The sequence below is a fragment of the Tachyglossus aculeatus genome, chromosome X3, assembly GCF_015852505.1.
Source record: "Tachyglossus aculeatus isolate mTacAcu1 chromosome X3, mTacAcu1.pri, whole genome shotgun sequence".
NCBI classification, from domain to species: domain Eukaryota; kingdom Metazoa; phylum Chordata; class Mammalia; order Monotremata; family Tachyglossidae; genus Tachyglossus; species Tachyglossus aculeatus.
In genome coordinates this window covers 19,694,785-19,720,137 of record NC_052099.1, presented here as the reverse complement: position 1 = coordinate 19,720,137, position 25,353 = coordinate 19,694,785, and the positions used below count along the sequence as shown (strand labels likewise).

At 41.3% G+C, this 25,353-nt stretch overlaps 1 protein-coding gene across 2 annotated transcripts in view; it reads right to left on the bottom strand.

The window, feature by feature from the left end:
- The window catches only part of CDH12 (cadherin 12), a 497,253-nt gene that overhangs the window by 117,734 nt on the left and 354,166 nt on the right, over window positions 1-25,353 (bottom strand). For both annotated transcript variants that reach the window (XM_038770299.1, XM_038770300.1), the window contains one exon: window positions 13,494-13,910. In XM_038770299.1, the coding sequence (XP_038626227.1) occupies window positions 13,494-13,724 (231 nt within the window). In that variant the 5' untranslated portion in view covers window positions 13,725-13,910. The remainder of the gene's footprint in view (window positions 1-13,493; window positions 13,911-25,353) is intronic.

Genomic DNA, 25,353 nt, shown 5'->3' with positions numbered 1-25,353 from the left:
AGTCCATGGTGCTGTGCTGGTTGTGAGAAGTGGTTGATGATCACTGTGATCCCACAGTCATTAGTGGAGAGGAGCACTGGAATGAGCGATTCAAGAATAGCTGATGCTGTTCCTAGCTTGTTGTATTCAAAGTATTGCCCAGAATCACTTTTTAATCACATCTGGATCCCAGTCTCAATCAATCAATCTCCACTGTGTGGAGAGCACTGTACTAAGAGCTTGGGAGAGTACAATACAATGATATAACAGACACATTCCTTGCCCACAGTGAGATTACAGTCTAGAGGAATGAGTCTTCAAATCCACTTTCCATCCTTGACCTTGGCTGCACAATAGCTAGATCCAGGTGGCTCTTCTTTACTTGCTGCACAGATTACACAAACATCACTTCATTTCTTATGATTTGCTAGGGTGGCAGCAGGCTGAAGCGTGCTTCTGCTTCAGTTCTTTTTGTGGGCAGAGTCACCATGGGGGTGCAGGTTGGAGGAGTGGGGTGTCCAGCCCCACCTCTAAGCCCTGCCCTGGGTCTCAATGTCTCCTCCCACTGCCCCCACCCTCACCGAGGGAATGTCTGCTCACCATCCAAGTTAAAGCAACAGTTTTTTTCTTTAATCTACCATATTGAGTCGTACTGTGCTTCTGTGGACCGTTGCTACACAGATTACGAGATTTGGCCACCCTGATGTGGATTGCAGAAGACTGAACCTTAAGAAAGAGCCAAACTTTACTCCACTGGTAATCAAAGGACCTCACCAGTCCCAATCAATTATCTTGCTTTCAGCCATATCATTATGGAAACTGCTACGTTGGAATAGAAGCAGCATGGCTTAGTGGAAAGAGCGTAGGCTTGGGAGTCAGAGGTCATGGGTTCTAATCCCACCTCCGCCACTTGTCAGCTGTGTGACTTTGGGCAAGTCACTTAACTTCTCGGTGCCTCAGTTACCTCATCAGTAAAATGGGGATTAAGACTGTAAGCCCGGCATGGGACAACCTGATTGCCTTGTATCTACCCCAGCACTTGGAACAGCGCTTGGCACATAGTAAGTGTTTAACAAATACCATCATCATTATTATTATTATTATTATTAATCATGCTGATAAACCTCCTAAGGAAAATCAAACTTTTCTAGTAGTAGCTGTAGTAGTACTACTACTAGTAATAATAATAAAAACCTTTCTCGTAGTAGTAATAACAATAATAATTATTATTATACTTGTTAAGTATATTGATTATTAGTATACTAATTGAATATATTATCATTATACTTATGAAGTATAATTTGCCAAGCACTATAATATGTATACACTAAGGAAGATTCAAGATTATCTGGTTGGATCCAGCCGCTGTCTCACATAAGGCTCACAGTCTAAGTAGGAGGGAGTGGGATTTAATCCCCATTTTACATATGTTAAAACTGAGTCACAGAGAAGTTAAGTGACTTGCCCAAGGTCACACAGCAGTCAAGTGGCAACAGCAGGATTATGGCCCTGGTCCTCTGATTCTCAAGCCCATGCTCTTTCCATTAAGACAAATGTGAGGTCTAGGGATAGTCTAGCTCAGTTCTATAGATAGTGTCAAATGCTTATGTAATCCTATCTCTCCTCATTTTCCTCATACTCTCTTTTCCTTGTCCCATTCACTTTTTCTGTCACTTGTTTTCTCTTGCTCCCTTTTCTTCTCTTCCTCTTCTGTTTTTTGAATAAATCAAAATCAATTCATCATATTTTGACAATATAAATTATTTCTAAATGTCTAAAAGCGAACCCCACTCATTGACTAATAAGCTGAAATATCAAGGCTGGTTTAGCGGAGGAAAGGCCAAGTAATGGGAGCAGAAAAACATCTTTTCCTCTTTCCAGCCTCTGTTTATTTTCTTTACAAGGGTAGTACTCACACATTCTCCAACTTCATTCTCAGTTTGACCTTAAGTCTTTTATTAGCAGAAGCGTAGGCAGAAAACTTCCCATGAAAGATATGTTATAATAAAAAAACTCCATTTGAAAGCTAACTGTAAAAGCTGGAGGAAATACCAATAAAACATTGGGGTACCTCAAACAAATAACGTGTGACCTTAAAATAATAGAGAGGACATAAATATACCCTCCTAAGAGGACTTCCTTGCCCAATCAGAGGAAGCCAATGAACACAGATTGAAGCACCATTAAGTAGGCACTTCACTAAGTATCTATAGTCTTTCACTTACTTAAGTGCTCCTTCTCCTACACTAAGACAGTCAGCATATGAAAAATGGAAACAAATATCCAGAAAACTAATGCTACAATATTCTATTCCCTAAATTCCTAGATAAAATGTGTTGATAATCCAGATTAAAGTCACTTAAATAGCCACCTGGCTTCTCATAACTTACAAGCACAATGCAAGCATAAGAAAGGAACTTTATGATTTACTAAGAAGGGGACTAGTGTGACAGTTCATGATGATGATGAAGATGATGATGGAATTTGTTAAACACTATGTACCAATCACTGTTCTATGGGCGGGGAGATAGAAGGTAATCAGATTGGACATAATTCCTGTCCCACGTGGGCCTCCCAGTCTAAATCCCCATTTTACAAATGAGATAACTGAGACACAGAGAAGGAAAGTGACTTGCCCAAGGTCACACAACAGACAAGCGGTGGAGCCGGGATTAGAACCCTGCTCCTTCTGATTCCCAGGCCAGTACTCTATCCACTAGACCATGCTGCTTCTCTATTTCACTATTGTAAAACGTAAAAGTCACTGAATTCTGGGATTAGTCTAAATGATGTAGATCTTGTCAATGGAAGGAAATGCAAAAGTTGAAGACAACCATCAAGTGATATTTAAAGATTCAGGTCAATTCCTCTTCTGTCTGAATTGAAGAAAGTTTGCATTTCCATTCTATGTGCACACTAATTGCGCTGAGTTAAAAAAATAGCATGATAAATGCAAAGAATTACCGAGAGCAGACAAATCAGATTGATACATTTGTTAATGAGGAAGACGAAAAGGCTTAGACCACTTATTTTTTGAGTGGAGAGGGGAATCCAAAATAATTCAGTATGTTTTCTCATATAAAACATTTTCCTTCAAAAAGAGATTTAATTTTTAGTGCTCAGGAGGGAAACAGTTTCCCTCTTTAGATACATCTTTAGGATTCTGGTAGATAATAACTAAGTGATGAGTGCATTCTATCTATTATTTGGGAGATACTAGCTATTTGAGGTGAATTTTTCTCTTTAGATTTCCCAAAAACAGATATTGATTTGAGGAGGCATCACTAAAGGAACTCGAGAGAAGGTTTGAGCAGACCTTAATCAGCATACGTTAAGCTAATATGAAACCAAATAAACCTGAAATACAGGCACATGGAAGAAAAAATGATATTTAAAGGAAAGAGTGTCAGCAGATGAAGACACAGATGGATCAAACATATAGGTGCTTTCGAGCATGACTGTTCAGAGGTGTTGAATCATTTGGAAAGGCATTAAGCCTGCTTAATTTCATTGAAAGCCTGTCACAGCAGACAAGGGGCAGAGCAGGGGCCTGGGCTCTATCCTGTGCTCTTTGAGGCTGAGAATGTCCAGATAAGATGATCTGGAGAAGTAGTGGCAACTCTGGGTACATATGCCACCTCCTTATTACGTACAAACTCAGGAAATGGCCAAGTGTCATATTCTGTGGATGCCAATGAGAATTAAGGGAACAATTATTCTGATTTAAGAACCATGGATAATCAATAAATCAATCAGTCATATTTATTAAGCACTTACTGTTTGCAGAGCACTGTACTAAGTCCTTGGAAGAGTACCATATAAAAATAGAACACATTACCTGCCCACAACGAGCTTACTTTCTAGAGAGGGAGACAGACATTAATATAAATAAATTATAGATCTGTACCCAGGAGCTGTGGGGCTGGGTGTCGGGGTGAATAAAGGGAACAAGTCAGGGTGATGCAGCAGGGAGATGAAGAAAAGGAAAAGATGGTTTAGTCAGGGAAGTCTTCTTGGAGGAGATGTGCCTTCAGTAAGACTTTAAAGGCGGGGAAGACTAATTGTCTGTTGGAGGATTGGGGAAACAGGGATTGAATGCTTTTTGCAAATAAAATGGTCTGGGTAACAGAGTGAAGTATGGGCTGAGAAGAATTAACAGCAGAATACCAAGTAGCTGCTGTATAGTGGCCTAAAATTGGGAAAACAAAAGCAAGGAGGACTGAGGTAACATTTGAATGATGCACTGAAACAAAATATCATGTCAGTGGCATATAGCTAAAAGGTGGCAGTCAGTTGTCACAGAATGATCCACATGGCATTCTGCTGCTTTCAGAAAATCAAACCAGCCTAAAAATAATGATTCCCTCAGTACCCATTAAAGCAATTCTGTCCCAACTAACTGTCACTTGAAATCTCCAGGAAGGTTCTGCATAAAAAACCAAACAAAAAAACAAAAACAAAAAACTTATGGGTTATTTTATCATTTCCAGTCCTCATTATTCATAGTTCACCTTACTACTGATTGCAGCCATACCTTTCCTCAGAGAAAGGACTCTCTCATATTTCCTCAACTTCTTTGAAAGGTTCATTTATGATTCTTACTAGAGACTCCTGTTTTCATGAGTCATCAAGACACAATCATTTTTGGCTTACGCTTTCATATTCTGGACCAATCACACTTCAGTGTCTCTTCCAGAAGATTCTCTCATTCTGAGAAAGGAATATATTTCAGATTGGCAGAGTTAACAATGATGTTATACTTCTATCCCTCTGCCAACAGAGGAATATCCTTAACTTGTGATTTATGGCTGAATAAATGATGGCCAAAGTGCACTGCCACAAAGATCTTTTGCTGGCAGCTTTTAATGTGTCACTATGAAGCACTATTCTAGATTTTCAAGCCAAGAACTAGTCTAATCCCAGATGTAGCCTGACACTTTTTAGGAGAGACTCCAAAGCAAAACTTGAATTGATTGAGAATTTCATCTGATAGCATCTGGCTATCAGATAAACCTTTTTATCGGGTGGATTGGATTCAAAAATTAACTAGTCATTCTTAACCAGGTAGTAAAGGTAATAACTAATTTCATTCACTTGAAATGTCATTTATGGATTTCAGTTAAACTTTCAATGCTTTAATTCTAAAATAAGCAAGGTAATCACCAGTACATCTGTCAAAGTAACGTGGTCTGTTTCCTTAGTGGAATAATACAACACTGCAGCGATAGAATTCCAAATTTAAATTATTTGTTATGAGACTGATTCTGGGTACATAGGGACGCTGAAATGGTCCTGCAAATACGTTCACCACTGGAGACCTAGGTTCTCCAAGAGATAGATCCCAGAGCTGGAATTCTATGGGCCATGTACCTCTCTCCTCACCAAGCACTACTGCCCACCTCAGCACCCAAGACCTTCGCAAAACAGGAACAGATGGTAGACAATGATGGAAAATCTTTAGACAATTGAGAATTTTTTTTTCCCAGATAACTGGTCTGGAAACCTGGGAGAAGAAGGGATAAGGGAGAGAAGCAAGCAGATGCTTCCTGAGTTAGTTGGCCAAAAAGCATTTGTGGAGGAGCAGCGTCACTTAGAGGATAGAGCACAGGCCTGAGAATCAGAAGGATCTGGGTTCTAAACCCGGTTCCCCCATATGTCATTCATTCATCATTCGTTCAGTCAGTCGTATTTATCGAGAGCTTAGTGTGCGCAGAGCACTGTAGTATCTCCTGTATTACCTTGGGCAAAGACACTTCACTTCCCTGTGTTTCAGTTAACTCATCTGTAAAATGAAGATGGTATAATATTTTTTAGGTTTAATTGTTAGTTCATTCATTCAATCGTATTTATTGAGTGCTTCCTGTGTGCAGAGCACTGTACTAAGCGCTTGGGAAGTACAAGTTGGCAACATAGAAAGACGGTCCTTACCCAACAATGGGCTCATTATTTCTATGTTTGCCTTCCTCCCCGACTGTGAGGTCTTGGTGGGCAGGAACTGTTTTCAATTCATGTCTTGGTGCATCCCCATGAGTCTACTACAGTGCTATGGATGGTGTAGGTGCTCAATAAATGGCAACAATAATAATATAATTACTGGTGACAATACTACCATTGATGCTTCAACTATTGCTTTTGACTGCCAGGGCTCACAACAGGGGAAAAGGGAAAGGCTGTCTACCTGAACTCCTCTTTCCTTTCTGTCCATCTGATCTTGAAGTAAAGACGCTCTTCCCCTGTAGAACCAGAGAGTGAGCCATTTCCCAGGTGGGAATAGCTAACATGAAAAGCCGGGTATCTAAAAACTACCTGTATTGTGGTCTCCAGAGGGAGAAAAAGGCTCACCGGGTGCAAGTCAGAGAAGGAATTCAGGTTGCGGAGGTCAAAACAGGTATAAGAAAGATCACGAAGGCAAATGATATACAGTTTTGTGGTGTTTGTTAAGTGCTTATGATGTGCAAGGCACTGTACTAAGTGATTGGCAGATAGAAGCTAATCAGGTTGGACAGAGCCCATGTCTCACATGAAGCTCAGAGTCCTAATCCCCATTTTACAGATGAGGTACCCGAGGTACAGGGAAGTAAAGTCACTAGCCCAAGGTCACACATGAAACAAGTGGTGATGCCAGAATTAGAACCCAGTTCCTTCTAACTCCCAGGCCTTATCCACTAGGTCACACTGGTTTGGGGATTTAGCTCTGGTCAGATCTCTGATCTAATCAAACTCTTGGAATTGTTTGAGATTCTGGTTCCATTTGCAGTCATCTATTCTTAGAGGTTCCTCTGTCTCTACATTGCCCATTTGAAAGTGAGGATGATGCTTCTCGCTGGAGGGACAAAGTCTACTCGCTGTTGCTGCATTTTCCCAGAATCTAGAATAGGAGCTGCCTGGAGTGTGCTCAGTTAGCACTCGCAGTTATCTTGGGTGGTATTGATGATGTCCGTAGGATAACAATGGCTACAGTTAGTGGAAACTGAGGACCCTGTGGGTTGCATTTTGAGAATCCACTGGGATAAGAAGGACCCAAAGAGCCTGTTATGCTTTCCTTTAGAGTCCATGGAACCAAAATGCCACACAGAAAGAGGAGGAAGTGATCAGAGGCTCCTAGTAATTTGGATTGGATAGTTAAAAAAGAGAATTTAAGAGGATTTAGATTCAAAGGGAGAGGGAAGTTTATGTAAAATAAATTTGAAATAAGCCAAGGATTTATATGGACTGGATTCTTCGTTTGCCTTCTGCTGTGTAATCCAGACAGGACTGCTAATCTGAGGGACGTTTGGGTGAAACTGTTGGTCGAGGATTTAGCGCTTGAAATCCCGACATCTGCCTGGAAGTACCGGAATTACTTGTGAGAACCGATATGGGCAGTGTTTTGATGGATCCCAGCAGCAGGCCAAATGGAAAAATCTTGGGCCTGGGAGTCAATGGCCCTTTTTTCCAATCCTGTTTCAGTCACTTGCCTGCTGTGTGACTTGAGGCAAGTCACTGGGCTTCTCTGTGACTCAGGTACCTCTTCCTTAAAATGAAGATTCTGTACCTTGGAGATGCAGTGTGGCTCAGTGGAAAGAGCCCGGGCTTTGGAGTCAGAGGTCATGGGTTCGAATCCTAGCTCCACCAGTTGTCAGCTGTGTGACTTTGGGCAAGTCACTTAACTTCTCTGTGCCTCAGTTACCTCATCTGTAAAATAGGGATTAAGTCTGTGAGCCCCACATGGGACAACTCGATTACCTTGTATCTAACCCAGTGCTTAGAACAGTGCTTTGCACATAGTAAGTGCTTAATAAATGCCATTATTATTATTACCTGTTTTCCCTCCCCCTTAACTGTGATCCCCATGTGGAACAGGAACTGTGTCTGACCAGATAATCCTCCGTCCTCTCCAATGCATACCACAGTACTTGGAAGCACTTATCAAATACTAATTATCAAGGGTGAAAAGAGATAATGACTTCTGGGTTGGGGCAAGGCACTTGCAAGATCGGGAATTGGAAGAGAACTTCATCATCATAATCAACCATGCTATTTAATGATCATCTACTGTATACAGAGCCTGGGGCTAAGTACAACTAATGGAACAGAAATAAACATATATTGTTTCTGCCTTGATCTCAGGCTACCTTACTTGAAGCAACATGCTTACTCTCACCTCATGATCCTTTTATTTCTCTAACTCTAGATGACACACAATTCTGCGAACCTGAGAGCAGTGGAATAATGTCCAGTTGTTAGCCACTACTCATTAAGCAAAAATTGCTTCCAGAGCTAAGATCTGTTTATGAACACTCAGGAAAAATGAAATATGCTCCTATTTGTGACAACGTGACTGATCTTGGGAAGACCAGGGTCAGTAACGATCAAGTATATTCTGAAGAATTTTGCATATTTCCTTTACATCATTGTTGGCTCTGGTGTCTAGCCTAGATTCAAAACCATGCTCCCCCCATTTATATTAATAAGGCATTCTTTCGGAATGATAAATTTTGAGTTCAACTGGCTGGGTCCCTTTATATATCATTTTTATCACCTAGGTTCAAGTGGCCCAGCGGGGTACATATCATTAAATCAAATGCTAATCATGCTCATGAATCGTCTAGCTCTCTTGAAATTCTATACATTGAGGGAACATATATACTTGAAGTACAGACATGAACACAAGTGATTCGAAGCTGTCTTTCTTATCAAATTAGATCAATCCATTAATCTTCTTCAAGCAAGTAACCCGGATATCATCTGAGAAACCAAACTGTCAGATACAAGCTCTACTCCCAGGTGGGAATAGCTAACATGAAAAACTGGCTATCTAAAAACTACCTGCATTGTGGTCTCCAGAGGGAGAAAAAGGCTCATTGGGTGCAAGTCAGAGAAGGAATTCAGGTTGAGGAGATCAAAACAGGTATAAGAAAGATCGTAAAGGCAACAAAGAAAGGAATGGAAAAGAGGCTATGAAGGTCAGAAAAATAACTGAAAGAATCATGGGGAGAAAGAAAGAAATGAGGATGGGGAGATTGAGACTGAGAAAATCAATATACAAATGGTTTAGAGGAGCAACGTTCCTTGGAAGATTGGAATAAAACTAAGGAGTGCATTTCCAAAGTGAAGAGAATGAAAATAGCTTATAGAAAAACAAAGGAGTAAACACTGTGTTTTTCTGTTTGTAATTGATTTCTGAAAGGTTGTCAGGAGTCTGGACCCTAGAGAGAGTCCTCCGTCCAGCTCACATTTCAATTTAACCAGCTGCTGAATCTGTAATCTGATATGTTTCACAATGAACATTCAACAGGCACACAGTGATTGGGATAAAAGCTGATAATCCAGGGCTCTATTTAAGGATCTAAAATTGTACTTAAATGCTGTGGTTTCCTAGAGATGATGCAATGAATGACTTGTAGAATTGAGAGAGTGGGTAGCACCACAAAAATTTGGAAAACTATTTGCTATGAGAAAGGATTGGACAGTGGAAATTCTAAGGAAAAAAAAAATTCCATATCTTTATTTCCTGACTATGGTCCCAGGTATTCAGAAAGATGTGTGTGAAATGGGTCTGAATAATTCATATGCTTGAAGGGACCAAGAAGGCAAATTCAAGGTTCTGTAACTTTCCCTTCTTAGATTTTCTTTAAATGCTGAGTTTTTCCATCTATATACTCCCAAGGAGGTGATCATATCTGAAGGACAGAATAGTACCATATCAGAGTTTTCAGCCAACTGCTATAAAGATTGAGTTAATATAACAAGCATCTAATCTCAAATGACAAGAATAGGTGTGCTATTGAAAATCTACAAGGCTAGTGTAAATTACAAGCTAAAAAAACTACATTCTGACCTTCTCATATTACATGCCTCAAGAACAATGTAAATGAGGTTTTTAGACTTAGGAAATCCATTCTAAAAAGCAGCTTCAATATAATTCAGTGATGTTGTTCACCATATGAATGACACTGCAATATTATTACAATGTTCGAATGCTTATATATGCGTGCTTTTCAATTTTGAAAACATTTTCTCTTTGATTTAGAATGAGCTGCTCCTATTTTGCTTTTTTCCCCACCATATTTGTTAACATCTAACTAAAAAGAGAATGGAGCAAAATTATAATAGTGAACACTAATAAGTGTGATATTGGTGATTATTATGCTCCATGCACTGTAATAAACACTGGAGTAGATACAAGATGATCAGGTCAGATACAGTCCCTGTACTGCATGGGGATCACAGCCTAAGAAGGATAGAGAACAGGTATTGAGCCTCTATATTGCAAATGGGGACACTGAGCTGTGGAGAAGTTAAGCGATATACCTAAATTTATACAAAAGGCAAATGGTGGAGGCGGGATTAGCATTGAAGTCATCTGGTTCCTTTTTTTTTTTAATTTCTTTTCGATCCTGGCCCTGTAAATCCAATTCCTGGGAACCCTAATCCCCACCCCTGGAAAACCTACATCTTGGAAGTCCCAACCCCAACTCCCCAGTCTCCATTCCTGGAAAACTTGGTTGTTGTGGGCAGGGAATGTGTTTGTTATATTGTGATATTGTACTTTTTCCAAGTTCAGTGCCCTGCATACAGTAAGTACTAAATAAATACGATTGATTGATTAATTGATTCTGGTTTGCCCCTTTCTGAAATTTGAATATGTAGTCAGACAAAAATCAGATAGAGAAGCCACACAGCTTAGTGGATAGAACAAGGCACTGGGAGTCAGAAGGACCTGGGTCACATTTCTCTGCTGTGTGACCTTAGGCAAGTCACTTCACTTCTCTGTACTTCAGTTACCTCATGTCTAAAATGGAACTTAATACTGTGAGCCCTGGTGTGGGACAGGGAATATGCCCAACCCGATTAGATACCTAATGCATCTACTCCAGTGTTTGGCATATAGTAAGCACTTAACAAAATCCATTAAAGAAACAGTTATATTTATTGAGCCCTTACTGTGTGCAGAGCACCGCACTCAGCAGTTTGAGCACCCCCACACTCTAGATAAACAGATAGGTGGAAGTAGCCTTCTTGAGCACAATGGAATTAATCCTGTCTGTGAGAAGATTTAAACCAGTCACGCTCACTGAGTGCTCACTGTGTGCAGAACACTATACTTAGTACTTAGCACTGTCAGAAGAGCAATCCCTTCTGCATTATCTGTATACAGATATGGATTCTTGCTGAGCAGATGAAATTGTTCCCGATAAGTTTTCTTCTCTGTATTGGAGCCTGCCCCTCAGCATTTAAATTTTTGCCAAGCCTTTGCTCTAGGACAACAACCTTTTCCCCAGTTGCTCCCCTCTAGGCTAGCCTTTCTGTAGTGGCCTTCTGGATATCTACTGCCATATCATGTTTGTGACGCTGAACTTAACTATAGCTTTGCGTTGTTGTTTCCATCCTCCTAGTTTGTGTGTGTGTGTATGTGTTCTATTGGTTCCCCATGTACTCCCTGCTTAGATATCCTGTCATCTTGGAACCAGGGGATCTGTGTGGCTTTAAATATTGCTTCAGTGCCAGAAAACGGACTGCCTTAGAGGACTGTATCACTGGTAAACCTTCACCTAGCAATTTTCTCCCTGAGCTCCTAGAAAAGATACTAGAGCTGAAATATGAAGGCACTGACATCACAATTTGCTTATTTTGTGTGGCTGCTGAGGGTGGCAGGAAAACTATTCCAATGTTCATTTCTTAGGGAATGTTTGCTGCCTACACTCCTGTAAAAGCACCCAAACAATAAGGGTTAGCCCCAGGCAGTCAACTGCCATGACATCAGATGTGATGTTTTAGGAAAGGATGTTTCTCTTCTCCTCCTCCTGAATCACACAGTTTAGCCATGTTCTGACACCCGATCTTATATCGTGCTAATGAACTTTCATTCCTCCACTACTTTAGTCATGGGGAGTTATGCCACTATCTTCTGGGGGCTTGCGTGTCAGTCATCTTTGAAGAGAACCAGCTGCCACCCAACGCCCTGAGCCGTTGCCTTACCCTCATCTAATGGTCATCATCTATGGGTTAATAAAGGGGAATTGACACTTCATTAACTCTATTTCTTTAACAACAATGTCCACTTTTATCAACTCGATCTTGAAGCAATTTGTTTATGGATAAAATTCCCCCAGGTAGAACCCATTCTCAGTAATTGTCCATTGATGGGAAACAGCAGGATATTGGACTCCCTGGAAATTCCAAAAATCCCAGACTAAGTCCCCCTCTTTCCTCCCAGACTAAGCCCCCCTTTTGCCTCAGGTCCCCCTCCCTCCACCTCACCCTGACTTGCTCCCTTTGCTCTACACCTCCTTCCCCACAGCTCTCCTTGGGGGCAAACATCGTATCTACCACTTCTGTTGCATAGTATTTTCCCAGTGTTTAGTACAGTGCTCTGCACACAGTAAACACTTAAGTACCTTTGACTGAATGATCTATAAAGCCAACCTGAAGATTTCATTTTAGTTCACCAGAGGTCATGGGTTCAAATCCCGGCTCCGCCACTTGTCAGCTGTGTGACGTTGGGCAAGTCACTTAACTTCTCTGTGCCTCAGTTACCTCATCTGTAAAATGGGGATTAAGACTGTGAGCCCCGCATGGGACAACCTGATCACCTTGTACCTTCCTAGCGCTTAGCACAGTGCTTTGCACATAGTAAGTGCTTAATAAATGCCATCATTATTATTATCACCAGACATACCCCTATGAATCGGGGAATAGGTGCTAATTCCCCAGGGAAGATGGCATCCAAAGCTTTCTGAGCTGGTCTTCTTGCCTCACACATTGCAGGCCTCTGACAAGATCAGAGAGTTTCCCATCTCACCTTTGACCTCTTTGTAGCTTGTTCCTTCCCTACTCTTCATCTCATTAAGATCCCTTCCTTCTTATCCTCTCTGCACTCTAAATTAAGAGGTACCACCTATGAATTGGGGAAGGGATGAGTTTGATTCCCTCATTACCCACAATGAGAAACTAAACTATAGGGTATGTGCCCAGGATAAGTGCCAAAAAGAGACCCTAAAATCACTGATCTCTCTTCTGACCTATGGTTCATATGGTCTTCATGGTGAGTCCTCAAGTATACTACATAGTACATTCTCACACATACACTCCACAATGCACATAAACTGCACAATGCATTCTCCCTTGTTCTAGTCACAGTGAAGTCCCTCACATATACATCTAAGTGCATCCTCCCATCCACCAGACATGCAGTTCATTCTCCCACATACCATATCATCATCAATCGTATTTATTGAGCGCTTACTATGTGCAGAGCACTGTACTAAGCACTTGAACTGCATACCATATGCAGTTCATTATACCACAGTGCACCATGCTCAGTTCATTTCCCCGTGATGTCTCTATCCCCCTTCTAGACTGTGAGCTTGTTATGGGCAGGGAATATCACTATTTATTTTTGTACTCTACTTTCCCAAGTGTTTAGTACAGTGCTCTGCACACAGTAAGCACTTAATAAATATGACTGAATGAATGAATGAAGAAGGCTTCCTTTCACATCAGATGATGGTGAGTAAAAACAAAGTGTTTACCTTCCCCACATACTGGGGTTCGGAGCCCATGTATTCTTCCAGTACAAAAAACTGGTTCCAAACCCAGCCACGTTTGACTCGCTGGGCAGGGAGTGGGCGACCTGACATGGCGATCACATTTTCCCTCGAATCTGCGGCCGACGTCTGTGGTGGCAGTGGCTTCAGCGGTGTTAGGAGGCCTCCATGAAACAGGACCCAGAGAAGAAGGGATAAGCAGTTCCTTGTAAGCATTGGCAAAGGTTTTCCTTCGGCAGAGGAAAACAAACTCCAGCCCTTAATGCCGAACTGTAGAATCCAGGTTTGAAGTGTCTGTGGCCTCCACCACTTAGCTTCTGATTTTATTGAAGAGATGCTAATGCAGGCATTAATCCTTCTGACGACAAGGTTTTTGCAGTATTAAATTCCATCTAAAGGGACCTATAAAAGAGATTTACATGGCAACATCAAATTACATAAAATTACATTTATCAAAACTCTCATCCTATTTATCTAGTTACTATTCAACAGACAGAAGCAAAACAGTACTTTCAAAACTATTCTCATTCAAGAATCATAGTTGCTATAAACTCCAACTCTGAAACTTTTGGAATGGATGGCTCCTACTGGGTTCTGAATTAAACATTCTGTGCTTAAAAACCGCCATAAAATATGTGCCTGCAAAACTCACCCTGTTTGAGCACTGTGAAGCATCTGTGCTTAAGGAATTTCAAGGAGAACATAGGTGAAAGTTCCTATTTAGCCTTTGGAAGGTTTTGTTTAATCTTTATCCTTTTATCTTTAGAGAGAGAATACACAGGTGAGTATTAGACACGATCCCCGTCCCTCATGGGGCTCACAACAGAAGAGTCTAAGTGGGGAGAAGGGATTGGAGACAGATACATCAAGAGTGATGAAACAGCCTTCTCTTTGGATGGCTGTCAATTAGCCTTATGTATTAATTTATTTATGTCGATGTGTAAGAGTATATATCATATATTCAAGTGAATGAGAGAACAATCAATTGCATTTCTTATGATTCCACTGCTGGTGATATCTCTACATCTGTGTCTCTTCATTAGAGTGGAAACTTCCTCTGAAGAAGGAATGTGTCTTATGCTTCTGTTGTCCTTTCTGATCTCTTAATACAGAGAATTATGATCAGGAGTGTTCAATACCTATTACTATTACTACTGTCACTACTACTTTTACTACCACTATTCACTCATTCATTGAATTGTATTTATTGAGCACTGTGTGCAGAGCTCTGTACTAAGCACTTGGGAAGTATAAGTCAGCAACATATAGAGGCGGTCCCTACCCAACAACGGGCTCACAGTGGAAAACAGAGGTTGGGGATGGAGAACGAAGAGCAAGATCTGTCAAGTGACTTAAATTTCCCTGACACCCCAGAGCTTCTAAACAATCCCCTGGATTCTGTGGGAGCTTCACTGAGCATGTACTGAGCATGCTCCAGCGTGGCCTTGGAGAACCAAACATTTGAAATGACAAGGGTATCTGGGTGTTGTGTCCAAAGACAGGGCCAGTATTTATTAGGAAACATCTACTTATCTTTCTTAACTTGTCTGGAGCAGCTTGTGAAAACTGGCACTCTCTGGACTAACCAGAGAAGTTGGGTTAAAGCAGCCTTAATTCTTGGAGCTCATGTGCGAACCAGGTGGTAGGAGCCTCAAAGGGGCAGAGCCAAAAGGGAATAGTAGAGTATGCCAAATGACACCTAGAGAAGTTTATGGTGAGTTATAAAGTCTGACACAGTGTGACTTTATTTTAGCACAGATTCGGCACTTAGGGCACAGAGGTCTTTCTCTGGCTGAAGTCAAGTTTCCTTGACTGCTTATCATCTGTGAAAAGAATGTCTGCAGTCACTGGACTTGATCCTATGGTTTGCTTGGGTGAGTCTACTAGCCATGCATGAAATGGACATTCATCTTCTAAATGGGACTCAGCTCCCTTGGAAGAATTCATTCACTACACCGGACAAGCTACTTTCTATCCCTAGATAGCCCCGACATCAGTGTCATCGCTGTTTTTTAAAAAAAGATATAATGTGGAAAAGGATGAGACAAGAATACAGTGTAAAGCTGAGTACATAAAGAAAGCCAAACCATGCAATGAAACTGGGAATTAAGAAAACGCTGGGCTGAAATTGATCTAAGGAAGTATCAGCTGGATGAACACTATCACATTTGTCTTTTCTTTAGCCAGACTTGACCTTTCTACAGGAGCAAAGGCAGAAATAGTTTAATAATGCTATCCAAGGTTTAACATATAATTCAAATGTTTAAACCATTGATTACCTTTAATTTAGAAAATATCTCATTCTTGGGGAGTTGTTGCACTCATGATCACTATGGATTACTGTGGATGGTAAAAATGTGAGAGAAAGTGTATGAACGTAACATCATCCTTCCCCTTCCTCCTCTGCCTCAGCAACAGATTTCATTGAGTTGCTCCAGTAAAAATGAAATTTGTCAGTCGATTTAAGGCTCTGATCAGATCTGGATAGTGTAATAAGGGGAGAAGCTAGGTGGGAGAGGTATATGGTGATGGGAATATATGGTGATGGGAATGGAAACAAGGTAGTCCCCAGTCGAACCAGTTAGTTGCCTTGGATTTTTAAATAAACATCAATGAGTTAAGAATGGATAGAGAATAGATGGATTTCAGGCAACTGGCGTGATAAAGGGAAAGTCCAAGTTATCGGAGGGAGGACAGGAAAACAGAAAGCCAGGGGGGAGAAGCCAAGGGGATGGGGTTATCTGGAAAATGTGTCCAAACAGAAACCTAAATTACAATCCCTTTAAGAGAGAGTGATTTCAGCTGGGCTAATGGCTAAGCTGAGTTCAGCAGAAGGAGATGACTAGGAAAGGATGATAAACTGCATTCTAAGATGTGCTTGGAATTTAGGGAAACGTTGAGAACCTATCTCTTATTTTGGTTCCTCTCAAAGCTCCTGTAAAGGTGCAGAAATTTACGCTAGAATGAGTGCTTTCAAGACATGAACTGAATACACAATGAAAGAATAATTAAGAAATCTTCTTTCTCCACCAACATAAATCTGTTCTGGGCATAACACAAATTGGAGATGGAGGAAGAGACAGTTGTGCTGGTCAAGGAGTGATGCTACTAAGCTTCTCCACCTCTGCCTCAGTCTTACCGTACTTCATAGTACTTTGGGGTTCCTTGCTTTTTTGGCAATAAATAACAATGGATGCCAATGGATGCAAAACCTTCTTCTAGTAGTGGAACTTTGTTAAGTTACTGTTACATTGTTAAAATATAGGAATTTGTATCAAAAATGCCTGTCACGGTGGAATCTTTGAACTAACACCCCCCAAACTCATTCATTCCCATTGAATCAATCATTCATAAAGCCTGTTTTTTTCCCATTATACAAGGTTTTCAAGAATACAATTAATGCAGTATAACAGAAATGACAGTATCTGAAATTCATTCACAAACTTCCTAATGAAGGATGTGGATTCTCAGGGAGCAGCCTGAAACTTTCAGGGTTTATTCTGTCCTCAGAAAATAAGGATGATGTTCATGGCTACAAGATCTGGTGCATCAAGCCAGAAGGATCTTCAGCCACCAGAAGGAGATGTAACAGCCTGCTTCGATCAGGCATCACTGGAAATGGAAATTAATTATTGTGGGAACTATGCATTATTGATAAATGATTACTATATATAGCAGCCACAATAGCCACCTCTCCTTCTGCTCTAGTTCCTTGCCCTCTGCCTTTAAAAATGATCTAATCTTCTCCACTTTGGGATAGATATTTTACTAACCTTATCACCATTCTAGTAATTCCCCGAACTCCCTCCTTTAATGAGAAAGGAAAGTTAAAAACATAAATTCAAAAAATTCACCTCCAAATTTCCCAAATCAACACAAGCTCTTTGTATTGCCTACTGACCAAACCATTACCTAGCCCAACCGAATCTTCATTTTGCTCTTTTCACTCCACTAAAATGAATATCGCTAAGAACACCATTGACATAATAGTAATTATCATAATAATCCTAATTCAATATCAATAATGACAATAATAATAACAATTATAGCAATAATTGTTAGGGTGTTTTTTTTTCCTTCGCCATTGCCTAAATCTTGGAGTTGAAACAATGGAAGCAGATTTTAAAGTATCTGTCCAGATGGAGCTCATAATTTAAGCTGGAGATAGAATAGGTATTTTACAGATGAGGAGACAAAGGCACAGAAAAGTTAAGTGGCTTGTCTAAGCTCAAAGAGAAGGCAAGTGGAAGAGTCAGATATTAGAACCCAGGTCTTCTGACTCCAAGTTTCATAACCTCCTTCAGGAAAAATACAGAAGGGTTACCCTTCTCGGTCTTGATCCCCTTTGGCTTTTTTTTTATCTTCAAGAATCTGTCTCCCAAGCAGCTCTAGGAAATTGGGGGTAAATCAGTGGGTGCTGTTCCCATGAAAATGAGTAAATGGGTGATCTCTGGGAGGTGGCATTCAAGTGAAGGGAGTCTCACCTTGTCTCTTTCCCTCACTCCACCCATTTGCTAGCAATAAGGAAAGTGAACCAGAGTAGATGTGAGAAAGGAAATAATTGCTTTGTAAATGTGCCTCTAAAACCAACAATCTTGGGAAATTTGCTGAACAGGATGATCTCTGTCCACACAGTCAGATTGGGCAGGGATCACATCTATGAACTCTGTTGAAGTGGACTTTCCCAAGTTCTCAGCACAGTGCTCTGCACACAGTAAGTGGTCAGTAAGTACCAATTTTTGATTGATGGTCCATCAATTATCCTTGAAGAGGAGAAAGTGTAGATCAACATCTTCTTTTTCCTTTCCAATAACTCATATCTTTTCTCCAGAGTTTAACTTGTTTCCACTTTCATATTCCTAACTGTCTCCAAAGAGAGGAAACAGAAAGAATCAGAAAGGTATAAGGTCACTTCCATGTAGAGATGTCTCCAATTAGATTTTAATAATTATTATGATACTTGTTAAGTGCTTACTATGTGTGAAACACTGTTCTAAATGCTAGACAGAAATTAATTAACCTGAGGCTAAGTAGGTGGGAGTAAGATTTAATCCCTTATTTACAGATGAGGTAACTGAGGCCCAGAGAAATTAAGTGACTTGTCTAAGGTCACACAGCAGACACAGAGCAGAGCCAGAATTAGAACCTGTGTTCTCTGACTCACAGGAAGCCATAGTTTTTCTCTAATCTTTGCTTTGCCAATCCTCTGCCCACAGTTATCTTCACCTTTCTTGTCTGAGGAAGGTAAGCTTGTGGTGAGGGGGAACGTATCTTCCAGGTTTATTGTACTGTACTCTCCCAAGCACTTACTACAGTACAGAGTAAGCGCTCAATAAATTCCATTGACTGACTGATTGAAAGCAAGCTTTGATTAAGGAAGTCTTCATTCTCCCTAAAGGGTGTCGGAGACCTGAAAAGATCAACAAGAAGATATTTCTGTGATGCTTTTATGAAGAAGCTGATCTGCATGCTGATCCAATCACAGTCCAGTCAGTCTGATCATTTTTCAATTTTAATTAACAACCAACCCCTAGAGAAGCAGTGTGGCTCAGTGGAAAGAGTACAGGCTTTGGAGTCAGAGGTCATGGGTTCAAATCCCGGCTCCGCCAATTGTCAGCTGTGTGACTTTGGGCAAGTCACTTAACTTATCTGTGCCTCAGTTACCTCAACTGTAAAATGGGGATTAAGACTGTCAGCCCGCCGTGGGGCAACCTGATAACCTTGTAAGCTCCCCAGCTCTTATAACAGTGCATTGCACATAGTATGTACTTAATAAATGCCATCATTATTATAACCAAAATCCAAAGACTCCAGCTTTGCAGAGTTTCAACTCTAACACTAAAGTCTGGGCCTAATTTTGATGGGAAAAACAGCATGAAACCAAAGAAAACAAAACCCCCGGCCTCCAATCAGGGTGCATACCTATCCTTCAAGGCCCCAGACTAACATTATTGCTTCACAATCCTCAAATCCATTCTTGTCTGTAAGACTGCAGTGCTTTCAAAAGAGGCATTATTGTCAGTGCATTATGTCTCTCCCAGCAGATCACTGCCTCCGGCCCCAGCTGTCAGCCAGGGAGCTTTTAAAATGTTATATGGCAACAAAAAAATGATGCAAGGGGATGGAAGGACTCTGCCTCTTAAGCGAAATGGGAACAACCCCTTCGCCCCCCTCCTCCTCTGACAACCCGTCTAGAAACACAGCATTAAATTACAAAAATATCACCAGCATCCTTACAACACTGACCTCGGCTCCAACACCCGGAACAAAGAGGTATGAGTGGCAGGCTTGTTTGGAGGTATCAGCGCACTGGAGAAAAATTCCCTGGCAGGCCACTGCTCTCCCCACCTTCAAAGCCTTTTGGGAATCACATCTTCCCCAGGGCTTTTCCCCGATGACTCTCGCAGTGTACAGTGCTTTCTACACAGTAAATGCTTAATAATACCATTAATACTAGTATTTAAGCTCTTTCTATGGGAATTACTATCTCTTCAAGGTCTCCTAAGCCCTTGTCATGTCAGCGAACAGGAAGGCATGGAATGACCTGATAGATTGCACAATCATTATTTACTCCAATAGAAATGGAGAAAGAGTCAGACCAAGCATGCCCTAGAAGAATGATCATGAGGCCAGGGGTTAAGAGATTCAAGACTAGCCCGAGCGACCTCCCGCACCCACAGCACTTAGAACAGTGCTTGGCACATAGTAAGTGCTTAACAAATGCCATCATCATCATCATCATCATCATCATCATTGTAAGATGACTAGACAGCATAAGACAAAACTTGTTAATGTGCTTACTGTATGCCAAGTAGTGGGAAGCAGCATGGCTTAGTGGAAAGAGTGGCTTAATGGCTTGGGAGTCAGAGGTCGTGGGTTCTAATCCCGGCTCTGCCACTTGTTAACTGTGTGACTTTGGGCAAGTCACAACTTCTCTGTCTCAAATTACCTCATCTCTAAAATGGGGATTAGGACTGTGAACCCCATGTGGGACAACCTGATTACCATGTATCTACCCCAGAGCTTAGGTCAGTGCTTGGCACATTGGAAGCGCTTAACAAATACCACAATTATTATTATTATCATTATTATTATTAGGGTATTAAGTGTTGGGGTAGGTAAAAGATTATCAGGCTGAACACAGCCCTGTCCCCTGTCCCACATGGGGATTCTTAGTCTAAGTACTAAGGGATGACATCCTGCCCTAGGAAAACAGCATGGCCCAGTGGATAGAGCATAGGACTGGAAGTCAAAGGACCTGGATTCTAATTCCGGCTCCACCACTTGTCTGCTACACCACCTTGGGCAAGTCACATAACTTCTCTGGACCTCATCTGTAAAATGGGGATTAAGACTGTGAGTCCCATGTGGGACAGGGACTGTGTCCAACCTGATTAGCTTGTATCTACCCCAGCGGGGAGGATACAGGGTGATCAGGTTGTCCCATGTGGGGCTCACAATCTTAATCCCCATTTTAAAGATGAGGTAACGGAGGCCCAGAGAAGTTAAGTGACTTACCCAAGGTCACACAACTGACAATTGGAGGAGGCGGTATTTGAACCCATGACCTCTGACTCCAAAGCTCTTTCCATTGAGCCACGCTGCTTCTCTTGTACTGTGGCTTAGTGAAAAGATCACAGGCCTGCAAGCCAGAAGGTCTGGGTTCTAATCCCAGAGACACTGAGGGACAGAATTTATAGGATAGACTATGCGGGTGGGAATTACACAAGTTCTGTCCCTTAGTGTCTCTTGAGGACAATACTATTAATCAATCATTCTTAATGAGCGCTTACTGTGTGCAAAACACTGTCTAAACATATGGGAGAGTACAAGATAACAGAGTTAGTAGATACATTCTCCACCTATTATTACTATTACTATGTGGGAGCTGGATTTAGATTTTATTCTGATATCAAATAGTAGGAAATGCTTCCAGCACAGGAGTCTAAGGACATCATGAAGAATATGGGAGACTGCTGTATGTGGATATCAATATTTCAGATGTCCAAATCCGAGAGGTCACGAAAGTGATCTAGACTTCTTTGGAATTTTGAACAGGAAGGGATTTCCTGGCAGGAGGAAGGGGTGAGCAAGCTGTTGGAGAGTCTAGAAAGAGGCACAGTGAGAGGATGAACTTAGGAGGAGTGAAAAGTGTGAGCTAGGGTGCAGTGAGAGAAGAGTGGGAGAAGTTAGAGAAGCAGCATGGCCTAGTGGATAGAGCACAGGTCTAGGAGTTAGAAGGACCCGGGTTTTAATCCCTGCTCCTCCACTTGTCTGCCGAGTGACCTTGGACAAGTCACTTAACCCCCTCTGTGCCTCAGTTATATCATCTGTAAAATGGAGATTAAGACTGTGAGCCCCGTGGGGGACATAAACTGGGTCTGATCTGATTAGCTTGTATCTACCCCAGCACTTAGTATACTGCTTGGCACATAGTATGCACTTAAGAAACATCATACAGGGAAAAAAAAATATGGCTAAGGAGGGAGAGAGCTGATGAACTGCCTTAAATCCAGTAATCAGTCAATCATATTTATTGTCTATTACTTATTAATTAGGTGGTTCTTGATGTGGAGAGAAATGGGCAACGATTGAGGGTTTTTTCCAGAGAAGGGAGACATATACAGGATGACACTGACCCTGGCACTTCTTCTGCGAATGCTAAGGAGCCTTCACTCTCTTGTATTTTTCCTTCTTTCCTTGCTCTCCCTGTCCTACCGTCTCCATTCATCCTTGTTCATTTCATCCTGCTCGGGTTCCTACTTGTCACTGTCTCACCTGTCTCTGCCTATCCACTGATGGTTCGCTTCTATCAATCAACAGCATGTACTGAATACCTGCTGCATGCACTGTACTGAGCCCAAGGGAGAGAACAGTAGAATGAATAGGCCTGATTCTTACCCTCAAGAAGTTCACTATCAGTCCTCTCTTTCCTTCTGAAGGAAGGTCATAGCCCCTGAATCCCTGATGAAGAGGAAGAAGAGAAGAGAAACACCCACAAGGGAAGGGAGGAAAAGGACAGTCACAAAGCCTGAGAGGGCCAAGAGATTCAACTTCCAGTGTAGTTGGCATTGCGGTTGGATGCTTCTCATTGTTATGGGATACGTCCTCCGGTCTGGACCTCTGAAATAGACGTTGCCTCTCTCCTAGGCCTCCTGGTGTTTCATTGGAAAAGGAAACACTATGCCACCCAAAATAAAATAAAGTCCCTTCCTGGCCTTATGTGAAGTTAGCTAGCAATACGACCTGGCTGACTGCGTCCAACATCCCAGAAAACAGGTCTCTGGTGTGCAGTGACACATCTTCCGATCTCATGAATAGGGCATTTCAACAGATGCCTCTTTGGCTTTCAGCATGGAAGGCCAAATTCAGACACTGGAGGGAGCAGATGGGGTGACAAAGGAAAACAAAGCAGAGACACACATCAGTGACAGCTCTAATCTGACAATTTGCAATATTCCATGCCATGGTTGCGTATTTTTAATTTCTCATTGATTCTAGTTCTTATTTCTTCCATTTATGTTATTTTTCCCCTCCTTTTTCATTTTTTTTCATTCAGCTGTTTTCTTGACTTTGAGTTTTTTTCTTTTTATCTCTATTCTGTCTTTCCTCTTATCTCCTTTTCTTTGCCTCCCTCTGTCTAGCTTGTTCCCCCTGTTTCTCTTACTCAACACACAGAAATGTGAAAGGTCACGTGACAACTTTAGGAACACTCAGGTCCTTTCCTTTCTTATAATCAAAAAACCCAGATGATATAGAAAGCATATTTAAGAAGTTGTTGGCTGCCACCCATTGCTACTCCTTCCTCCACCATCATCACTGATATTTACTGAGCGCCTCCTATTCGTAGCACACTACACTAAGTGTTTGGGACAGTACAATTCAACAGAGTTTATAGTCACTTTCCCTGCCCACAAAATTCCAGAAGAGGAGATTCCATATGGGAAGACAACCTGCCTTCTATTGCTGCTCTTCCTATTGCTTCTGCCAGTGCACATTCACACATCTTCATCTCATACAGGAACTGAAGATTTGCTTAATTTCAGCAATTACATTCCAGTGCCAGTTCACTCAACAGAATACATTAGTCATAAAATGAATAAAGTACACGACTTGCAATTTTCTATCGAGACTTTGTCTAAAAGCCTCAGGAAACCTGGGAAAACTTACAGTTCCAAGTCGTCTTTTCTAAACTGAAAGCTGCATGCATAAAACACCACGTCAAAATAATCTAGTACTTAATCTCATTTCGTAAAGCCATGCTTCTCGTTTTCATTTCTACAGTAGTTACCTACCACCTAGGATCAAGTGTTTACAGTGCTTAGAACAGTGCTTGGCACATAGTAAGTGTTTAACAAAGACCATCATCATTATTATGAAGAAGGGGTAGGAGATGCATATGAACTCACATTGCATATGAATGAATACTGCTATTTAAAGCACGGAGATAACATCCTACTTTTCAGGAACGGATTTGGAAAATAGGAATTCACTTGGCAAGGTACTTAAGTCTCTATAACTATACATGTCAAATTGAAAATACATTTGTATGTTAAATGGCACTGAAACCTTCTGATGAGGCGGCATCCTATCTGACCTCACTGAGCAATGCATTATGGGGAAGGAATGCCAAGCCTGCAGTAATATAGATTGATTTCCATAAATCAGTTTTAATAACTGGGCAAATAACCAGACTGGCACTTGTACTTTACTGGACAGGACAAAGAATGAAATTTTATGGTCCTCAAATAATTATTAGCTCCTTTTCTTAATCTTTAAGTTGGTGTCAAAAGAACCCCACTTTTTTTTATTAATCGCTCCGTTTTCCAAGCAGCTCACGGTCCGTGGGCATAATAGCTGTCATCTGGATTGAGTTGGGAGAATTTATTGGGGAATCGGTTTAATGCACAACTCAAAACCTTTTAGGATAATGAAAGAAATGAAAGAAGTGCCTCAAAATGGCATCATTTAGTAACAGGGTTGACAGTAAGGGTGAAAGAGATCCCCAAGGAGACTTGAGAATATCGTTCCCTGGAGAGTATTTAGATCAGGATAGATGTTCATTCCAGTAAAATGGGTCTGATGAAGTTACCTAAGATGGCTTTAACCCAAAGACAAGTGAAGTGGTCATCACATCCTAAGATAATGGGCTGCAAACCGCAAAGTGGCAATCAATGGTGGGATTGATTACCAATGATGAAATGGATGTGGTAAGTACCATCTATTCTCTCTTCCAGACGACCGGTGCAGAAGAGATCTGGAATGCCTTTTTTATCCTTGCAACTAATCTCCACACTGTACTACACTGATTGTGGTCTTCAATTGCTTATAGAGTGCCAAAGCATTGAGCTAAGCAATGGGGTGGATATAAGATAATCACATCAGAGACTGTCCCCATCCTACCTAAACCTAAGGATAGCAACAGATGCAGGTTCCTTGAGGACAACAATCACACCTTCCAACTCAGTTATACTGTACTTTCCCTAGCACTTAGCACAGTGCTCTGTACACAATATACACTCCATAATAGCATGGATTGATTGACTGATTGAAGGATTGGAGGCCCAGAGAGGTTGATTGGCTTGCCCAAGTCACAAAGCAAGCTAGTGACAAGAGCTGGGAATGGAACCCTGAATCTAGGCTCCTTGATTTTTCTACTAAACCTCATTGCCTCTAAGTAAGTTTATCTTCATAAACAAAAGACAATATCCAAAAAGGCTCAGGGAGTCTGTGTCCAGGCTATATGGCTGTTCAGGGGGAGGCAGTTGGGGGATATTAGTGGGGAGGAATTCTCAATACGCACTGACGCAGGAAGACAGAAGGGCCTCAACCATTCTCCAGGATG